Source organism: Ananas comosus, linkage group 25 (assembly GCF_001540865.1).
Source record: "Ananas comosus cultivar F153 linkage group 25, ASM154086v1, whole genome shotgun sequence".
Lineage (NCBI taxonomy): Eukaryota > Viridiplantae > Streptophyta > Magnoliopsida > Poales > Bromeliaceae > Ananas > Ananas comosus.
The window spans coordinates 2,926,114-2,935,269 of NC_033645.1; the positions used below are offsets into that span (position 1 = coordinate 2,926,114).

Below are 9,156 nucleotides of genomic sequence, written 5' to 3' on the forward strand. Positions count from 1 at the left end.
ATTCTCCTCTTGAACCTGCAGTTACAACAGTAAAAAGCCTTCCACTCCCTAGTCCCTACTTGTTCAGGCTTTCTTGACAAATAAATAGCCCACAAGGTGGCAGGTTACTGCATGCATACATAGATCGCACTATGTAGATTGGGTCTATATATGAAATTGAATTTTGAACACCACCTCTCATACTTAACATCGTGTCCATTCAAAATTGATTTTTCTGTCCAGTTTCAACTAAGGTCGCCCTACCAGTTTAAACGTTGAGACATGGAAAAGCATGACGGCAACAATTAAGTAGGATTTACAACTTACTAATTAAGCTGAGATTAAAAAAAAAAAGAAAAGAGAAGCTAAATGAAACTAATAAAAAGATTTACATGCATTCTCTAACTATTTTCTCTCTGTTCTAGTAGGCCGTTTTCTATCTTCTATAATCTGATTCATGCCAACAAAAAAAGGGCTAGATATATAGTGCTGGCATTTTGAAGTAGCAAAAAGAGAAGATCACGCCAATTCACATAAGAGAGCACGCGTTAGGATTCTCATCACTAAATAGCTGCGGGGCGTAGACCAACTCGACAGTATACCCGCACCCCCGGCAACGATCCATTCCGTTAGCCTCCGCCATCATGGCAGCGATTGCCTCCGCCGTCGCGACCGCCGCCTTTTCCTCTTTCCTCTCATCCTTTTTCTCGCTTTTCTCCCTCGCCGCTGCTTCATCCTTCTTCGGTGCCACCACCTCCACCGGCCGCTTCAGCTTCGCTTTCGCTGCCTCCGGCAGCGCCTTTACGTCCATCGTACCCTTCACGGTCACATGATCTTTCTCTCTGTTGATCAACACTTGCTCCACACCTGCCGAGAAGGTGTATGTTCATAAAAGAAAATGTAATTTGGGGTCCAATATTTTTACCAAAACACGAAACAGCAGGGGCAAATCAGGAAATAAATTACAAAAAACTGCTAAGGCCCACGTTGGTTCTGATCGGACGGCCAGGACAGAACGGCTAAAACTCCAACGGCCGTACTTTATTCCCGTTAAAAAAAAATAAAATAAAATAATTTACCTTTAATTTTTAAAATGGTTTTTCGGATGCGGTGGACGCAGCCGTCGCAGTGGAGCGGAATCTTCATCACCACCGTCCCCACCACCGGCTTTGGAAAAATAAATAAAATTAAAAAAAATATTGAAATTTAAATTTTATGGTTTTAATTGAAAAAATGGAAAAATGCGGGGTTGAATTACGAGTTTGTCCTTGGCGGTGTTCTTATCGCCGGGCTTTTCGGAAGCGCTTTTGGGATCGGGCTTTGGGCTGCAGCGGTTGTTGCTGTTGATGGAGGGTTTGTTAGCGTTGGGAGCGGAAGAGGCTTCGTTGTTCTCCTTCTTCGGGGGATTCGAGGGGGAAACGAGCTCCACCTTCTTCTTCGTCTTCGTCTCCACCCGCTCCCGAAGCTTCCGCGGGTCCATCCTCCCCACCACGGTGAGTCTCCCGCTCCCCACATCCACCTTCACCCCCTCCACCCCTTCAACACCCCAAAACGAGTCATCGATCGATTAAACCCTCGAGACCGAAGTCGAAATCTAAAACCCTAGCGGATCGAATGGAGACGTACCTTCGAAACCCTTGATGGATTTGCGGATCTTCTTCGCGCAACCCTCGCAATGCATGTCGACCTTCAACACGGCCGTGGTGGCGGCGGCGCCGTCGGCCTGCTTCGGCTCCGGCGACCCCGCCGCCACCACCTCTGGAGCCACGGCCGCCGCCGCGGCGTTCTCTGCTCCTCCCCCTCCTCCTCCACCTCCGCCTCCTCCTCTTCCCTTCTTCTGCGTGGAAACAAACGATGATGCGCATTAGATCGGGAAAAAAATTGGATAATACATTGGATATATAGCACGATCACCCACCTTTCCCATGATCGCCTCTCTCTCTCCTCTCTCTCTCTCTCTCTCCCTCTCTCTCTGTGTGTTGAGGAAGTGGAGAGGCGAGAGAGGGGGGAGAGTTTAGTGTGGGATGAGCGATAAATAGGAGTGCCAGGGAGTGAGCAGTGGATGGAGGATGATGATGCTTTGCATGAGTCATTGTATCATGGCATCATCATCATCACCATCATCCATGGGCAAGTGGGATCCCATGAATGATCATCACCATCATCAGGCCATGAAGCTTCGGATGAGAGGTGGTGGCGGGGCCCACCGTACGGTGGGGCCAGGCAAAGAAAGAACGTGGCCTCGAGTACTCCGTACTCCTCAGTGTATAACGCTGTGTAAGAATCCTCCTTACGCACTGACAAGTGGGCCCCCGATGGCACAATCCACGTGTCGAATTTTCATTCGGCGACAGCGTAACAAAGTGTTACATTGTAGGTTTTTTTTTTTTTTTTTTTTTTTTTAGTGGGTTGCATACTAATTATGGTGGCTTGGAGCCACGTGTGCCCATGCATGCTTATCAACATGCATGTGCTTAGCAACTTGCACGTACACCCCCTCCCATTGCATGCATATCTGTTTAATTAAGGAGGGTGTGCATGCACTTCACTAATTAAGTCTCTCGTTTCTCTCTCTTTCTCGTGCGACTGAAGCAGGGGACAAGCTTGAGGAGTGCCGCGGAGAGATTTCGNTTTTTTTTTTTTTTTTTTTTTTTTTTTTTTTTTTTAAGTCGTATTTTGGGAGGAGAGCTCCTCGTCGAGGGAGGCCGCCGTAGCAGAGGTTTAACACGTGGCGTATCATAAGCAACGTACCGTCCCGCACGTTTGAAGTGGCTGATTGGTGGACAAAATGACGGGAATACCCCCGCTCAGACGCTTCTTTTGATTATTGACCACGTAAGGTGACAAGCGTATTTGTGACATTACATCATGCGACACCACGCTTGCAATGAAGATAATTCATCTTTACCTTGTGTTAATTATTACGGGTTTGTATATTTATTTAAGTTTGAATTATTTCACTGTAAAATATTTAAGAAAGGATGTCTTGTTGTGTGGTGGTTATACGCGTTGGATGTCTCAATGGGACTCTATTATGATTTTTCCATATTCTCGTGTACAGTATTTCTCTGTGTACATGAAAATTTCGCTGCATGTCGATCTTAGCCATCGATATTCGATGGTTGAGATCTATCTCAATGTAGAATATGAGGCAGGATGGTTTCATAAACAGATTTATATTATGTGCTTTTTCAAAATTCTCGTGATGAATTACGTAAATTTGAATTCTCAATGGAATATGTAAATTGGTAACAGAATTTCTATTAGTTTTTTAAAATGGTGTGCTCATTTGGTGCCCTCGGTACGCAGAGGAATTATACAAGCTAACGAATGACAAAAAAAAAAAAAAAAACTATGCACAAGAACTTTTTGAAATTTTTTTCGCACATGATGATTAATTTAGCCGCAAGTCATGATAATTGTTATTAAAGAATCAACATATGTATATATTTAGATTTTCTTCTTTTTTTGAGAGAGAGATAGGTAGCACGTTACCCGCTTCGTTTATTTCATTTAGAAATAAACTTAGCTGGAAATGTGAATCAACTAGAATTCGAACTTGGGTCTCAAATACCAACCACCAAGTTCTTTGGCACCTGCTCTAGAGACGGTTGGTTATATTTATATTTTTCATAGTTCTCTTTGTCATTTTCTTTTTTCTATCAGAGAATGGTCAAGTGCTGCTAAACAATGTGACAGCTTTCTATTCCAATGAAGGTCTCTGATTTATTCCCTGCATGATTATGATATATTGTTATAATAATCAGAGCCAAGGCATCTTCTCACTTTCGTTTGTTTTGGCTAAAAAACGATTTTTTCGTACGTTATTATGACAGTAGGTTATCACAGTAATAAGAGGCAAAAGCCACCTGGGTAGTTTTGGTTCTGTATATTTTGCCTTTATTCTAAGCAGAGAAAGAGTAGATCTGGGCCTATGTACAGGCCATTCTCTTACTAAGAAGAAGGAGCAGATCAACTTTGTTCTTTTGGTTTGCATTAGATGGGCATTGGCATTGGGGCTCTTTTCGACGCGCAATTGTGAACAAAGTGCGCTCAATAGTTGCACAATATTCTCGACTTCGAATCCCCTGCTGATAAGAAATCAAAATGCGTGAATTGCAGGCTTTTGAGACGACTGTGTTGCTGTGGGTTCAAACTTTTGCTTTCTACGTGCAGTTCAAATGCAGGAAGGGGACTAGAAGAGTAATGTTTCAATACGACTACGTAAAATCGATTCTTCGTCTTGTATTAATTTTGAGAATTACTCAGTAAGTTTATGTTATGTTTGTTTATTAATATTAATATATACACAATAACTCCGTGTTATGCTCAAAGTAGGCCCAAGACTACGACCCATCTCTAAGCAGGCCACAAATTTGCATCAACATTTAAACGGGCCCTTAACAGGCCATAAATGGGCCTTTAGTGACGATTCAACATTTACACGCTCGAAGCTACCGCAGCACCTCCTTCGACCCCAAAACCACGCTCCCTCCTCTTATCCCCATTCTTCGAAACGTACTCCAATGTCGTGGTCCACGTTTCCGACGCTCCGCCACCTCCTCCTCCTCCGCCCTCGCCTCCCGAAACCCTACCCCCACCCCCTCCGCATCTCCTCGTCCTTGTCTTCCTCCTCCGCCTCATCCCGATCCCTCTCCTCCTCCTCCTTCTCCTCCTCCTCCCACCCCGTTCCCTCCGCCCTAACCCAAGGTAAGCTCCCCTCCCCCGCTTTATCCCCTAACCCTACCGATTCCTACCTCGTATTCATCCTCTTCCCTTCTCCAGAATACGCCGATGATGCCGGAGGATCGCCGGAGCCTCCGGCGGCGCCGTCGTCGGCGGCGGGGAGGGAGTCGTCGGTCATCGACGTCAACCCGCCGCGGGGCACGAGGGACTTCCCGCCGGAGGAGATGAGGCTTCGGAATTGGCTCTTCGACAACTTCAGAGAGGTAGGAATGTGGTTGTGGAGGCTAACCTGCGGAATCTAGTGTGCTCATCAGGTGTTTCGTCTTATTCCTAGTTGGTTTTTCCTAAGCTAAGGTCGCGCGGATCCTATCGTTCGAGGAGGTCGACTTCCCAGTTCTCGAGTCGGAGGCTCTCTTTATTCGGAAAGCTGGAGAGGAGATCACACAGCAAGTAAGTGGTTGCCCTGCTCTTCTTGTCTTGTTGCTTATAAAGATTGAGTTCTTACGTGGCACATTGTTTGGAGGTATCTTATTCTATTGCAAAACTAAAGTCGAGTTTTTTGCTCATCTTTCTTCTGCCCATATTAGCTTGTTTACGCAGCTGAGAACCTAGAATTTATCTGATGAAATCATTGGCAAATACCTGTTATGTGACTTTTGCTGTTCTTTCAATTTCTAGCTGTATAATTTCGAGGATAAAGGGGGGCGCCGCGTTGTTCTTAGACCCGAAATCACTCCTTCGCTGGCACGACTTGTGATAAAGCAGGGGTATTTATGCATTTCACCTTTTCTTTCTAACTGTTTCATATTTACCTTAGAAAAGCCATAGAACCATAGCCCGCTATAGTAATGAACCTGTTTAATATGATAGTGGACTAATATCACTTGCCAAAGTTTAATTTTGTTTGTTTTTCTCTTTTTTTTTCCCTGTGTAGAAAATCTGCCTCCCTTCCATTGAAATGGTTTACTATAGGACAGTGTTGGCGATATGAGCGGATGACAAGAGGAAGGCGGCGAGAACATTATCAGTGGAACATGGATATAATTGGGGTTTCTAGAGTCCGGGTATGTCTAATGTAAGCTTCATAATTAACTGTTGTCCTTTTCAAATGCAAATTAGTGCTCAACAATGTATATCATGTTAACATGTCCTATTCCATATATGTTATTAACATATAATCAGACCTATTCTTGATGTGACCTTGTAAATTTGGTATATAGGCTGAGGCTGAACTTATTCAAGCAATTGTCATGTTGTTTGAACGACTCGGGATCTCATCATTGGATGTCGGAATCAGAGTGTCTAGCCGAAAGGTGCACTCGTAGCTTTGGTTCTTTATTAGAAAATCATGCTCTATTTATTCATACTATACTTTTTAGGGAGGGTGTCCTTTCAGCTGTTCTTTTCCTTTTCCTTTTGTCTTTTCATGTAGTACTTTGCTGTTATGTAGTGTGTCGTGTAGCTGAGATTTGTTTCTCCTTACAGGTCCTCCAGGCAGTTCTGCAAATGTATGCTATACCTGACCATTTGTTTACCGAAGTTTGTGTCATTGTTGACAAAGTAAGTTTATATTCAACTTTGACAATCCACACGTTGTAGTTGGATTCATTCTATCCGCTTTATGTGTGTTCTTTTGAATATGAAAATTTTCACATTCGCCTTTTTTAATTGTTTTTCTGATTTAATATTATGCAGATGGGCAAAATTACTCGGGAAGAGATGGAGAAGGAATTGATTTCCACTGGGGTATCATCTGAAGCTGTGAAGGGAATAATTGAAGTTCTGTCCCTTAAGTCATTGTCTAAACTTGAAGGTTTGCCTACAATTGTTTATATACTCAGAGGTTTCTTTCTCAGCATGGGAATACATTTAAGTTACTCAAGCTCTATACTTTTTGAGCTATCTTAGAAGTATGTTTTCGTGCAAATGATACTTCTCAATCCTCCTCTGAACCAATTGACAGTTTGTTCCCGATGTAGATACAAACTTTTTGATTCAATGGATTAAGTTGAAAATAGTATGGTATCGATAAGTTCCCTTCTATTAAAATCATAATAGGTATTTCTGATCAGTTCATGATTATTTGGTGTAATCGAACTGGTGGAAGTTGTTTCCCATTATACATCTTGGATCTTGCTTATGCAGAGGTGCTGGGATCTGATAATGAAGCTGTTGCTGATTTAAAGAAGCTGTTTTTACTTGCTGAACACTATGGCTACTCTAACTGGATTAGTTTTGATGCATCTGTTGTCCGTGGTCTGGCCTACTACACTGGAATAGTCTTTGAGGTTGGTTTCAATTTTAGCATTTTTGTAAAAAAATTTATGGATTTACAAGATCTATTCTACTGCATGATGTTAAAATAGAAATGGAAGGCAAGAGACTTTGAGTTCTCTTAGTTAGAAATAAGAAAGCGAAAAAAGGTACTATTATGTGTTTGTTTTTCATTACAAAACAAACCTATATACAGTGCAAGCACTCTGCCATTGGTCCACATGCCGCGGATCTTTCTGACTTAACCCACCATTCTTCGACACCTCAACCAATTCAAGCTAATACAATTGCATGTACTTCGCACCCAGGTGCTTAACCTATTATGCATTTTCATACCTTTATATAGTTGTATAGAGCTAATAAAATTAACCTTTAACTACTTTACTGGAGCAACATTCTATACTACGCATATTTTGAGATACTTACCTACCATTTCTAATTATTATCCTTATTTTACTGACTACCTTGCGCATGATGCTTCATACGAATTGATTCTAGTGAACTAGAGCAACACATGTATTCTTCTGGTATAATCTTTCCCTTCAGTGTACTGACTGTTCTATTTTTGCTGTTCATAGGCATTTGATAGAGAAGGGAAGTTGCGAGCAATTTGTGGTGGAGGAAGATATGACAAATTACTCTCCACTTTTGGTAGTGATGACATCCCTGCTTGCGGCTTTGGATTTGGGGATGCTGTCATAGTGGAAGTAAGCAGAAATTTAGTCGCTTTTTTCACTTGCTATTTATTTTCTTCCCGAAGAGTTAAGAATAAAAGCTCAACATGGCTTTTCCCATGAGATATTTTTAGCAGTAATCATGTAGAGTTTATTTGTTCGATCAATAAAGCAATCTCAGCTTCACCACTACACAAATTTTGCTAGCTATCAAATTGACTCGAATCAGAGGCATGTTGTTTGGAAAGAATATGCACATACTATTTTCAGAGACTTAATATTTTATGAGATTTTGAGTAACATCATCTTGGTGTACTCGTCTTATGCTAGTTGCTAAGGGAAAAGGGGCTTGTGCCTGATCTAGCGCGCCAAGCAGACGACATTGTTTTCCCATTAGATGAGGAGCTTGAAGGGCCCGCGTCCAGTATTGCTTCCTCTCTTAGAAAGAGAGGACGGAGCGTGGACCTTGTAGAAGATAAGCGACTGAAGTGGTATGCCTCTGATCATCACTTTTCATTGCTTAAAATTATTAGTTAACAACACTACACATTCTGCATGAAATAGCCAGTTGCTTAGCGCATGCTCTGTTTCATTTATGTTTTTGTAAGTATTGTTGTTACTGTTGCTCAAGCTTAACAAGCAAACACATTTATTTTGAAACAAAAAAAAAAAGTGGGTGCAGTAAAATTACGAAAAGAAAATGCAAATCATGCCGAATAAGCGCTTTGTTTTCATTTTCATATTATCTCTTACTCTTCTAAACTATCGGTTTATTCATCAGGGTGTTTAAGCATGCGGAGCGGATCAATGCGAGCAGGCTTATCTTGGTGGGGAACTCCGAATGGCGGCGGGGAATGGTTCGCGTAAAAATTCTATCCACGAGAGAAGAATACGAAATTAAAGTAGATGAGCTAGGATGAGTGTTTTAATCTGAGCTATCATTTAAACTCTTCTGAGTTTTCATTTATACTTTTTGTATTATTTGTTTCTCCGCAAGCATTTTCCTGATTATTTGTTCTTAAATTTAAGTATAACAGAAAATCATAATTTTTGTATGTGGCAGATTAGGCCAAGTTTATATCCGGTTACGCGGGCTCGGTCGGTGATTGCATAGCTTGTTTAAAGTGGTACATTTTTTTATTTTTTAAAATCTTCTATTTTGACCATATTGCGTACTAAGGCTTGGTGGTCGCCATTGATTTTAGTTGCAAATCAATTGAGATTATAGACTTAGTTTGATACTGAGGTCTATCAGACATTATTAGATAATATAAAATTGTAGTACAAGTATATAGAAATATGTTTTTATGTTTTTCGATAGGATTGTGATATGCGGAACGTAATATTACGTATAAAAATAAATAAATTTTTTATTTTAATTTTTTATCGTACTTAATACAATTTTTTTTTTTTTTTAGAAAATAGACAGCAAGCTACCTATTTTATTTATTAAGAGGAATGAGCTGAGCGTATAAAGATGGAAGCAGCTTGGACCTCCCGGAGAAACAAAAAAATTAACAAAAAGGCCAAAGAGCCAAGTAGG

At 41.3% G+C, this 9,156-nt stretch overlaps 2 protein-coding genes across 2 annotated transcripts; one reads left to right on the forward strand and one right to left on the reverse strand.

Moving 5' to 3' along the window:
- On the reverse strand, positions 285–1,906 carry LOC109703737 (heavy metal-associated isoprenylated plant protein 3-like). The gene is made up of 5 exons (XM_020224459.1): positions 1,898–1,906; positions 1,606–1,816; positions 1,238–1,515; positions 1,059–1,146; positions 285–846 (listed from the first exon to the last, which is right to left on the reverse strand). Exons 1-5 carry the CDS (start codon positions 1,904–1,906, stop codon positions 509–511), a joined length of 924 nt encoding a protein of 307 aa, XP_020080048.1. The 3' UTR covers positions 285–508.
- LOC109703601 (histidine--tRNA ligase, chloroplastic/mitochondrial) lies at positions 4,446–8,763 on the forward strand. Its single transcript, XM_020224280.1, has 12 exons — positions 4,446–4,689; positions 4,765–4,928; positions 5,020–5,115; positions 5,344–5,432; positions 5,600–5,729; positions 5,886–5,978; positions 6,151–6,225; positions 6,361–6,478; positions 6,811–6,953; positions 7,518–7,646; positions 7,944–8,104; positions 8,395–8,763. Exons 1-12 carry the CDS (start codon positions 4,506–4,508, stop codon positions 8,531–8,533), a joined length of 1,521 nt encoding a protein of 506 aa, XP_020079869.1. The 5' UTR covers positions 4,446–4,505; the 3' UTR covers positions 8,534–8,763.

Bases quoted from the DNA above. Each gene is read 5' to 3' on its own strand.
- LOC109703601 (XM_020224280.1), top strand. From the start codon at position 4,506: ATGTCGTGGTCCACGTTTCCGACGCTCCGCCACCTCCTCCTCCTCCGC. The intron at 5,433-5,599 runs GTATTTATGCAT...TTCCCTGTGTAG, and splicing joins CGACTTGTGATAAAGCAGGG to AAAATCTGCCTCCCTTCCAT. The intron at 6,479-6,810 runs GTTTGCCTACAA...TTGCTTATGCAG, and splicing joins GTCATTGTCTAAACTTGAAG to AGGTGCTGGGATCTGATAAT.
- LOC109703737 (XM_020224459.1), bottom strand. The intron at 1,516-1,605 runs GTACGTCTCCAT...GGGGTGTTGAAG, and splicing joins ATCCATCAAGGGTTTCGAAG to GGGTGGAGGGGGTGAAGGTG. The intron at 847-1,058 runs GTAAATTATTTT...CCTTCTCGGCAG, and splicing joins AACCATTTTAAAAATTAAAG to GTGTGGAGCAAGTGTTGATC.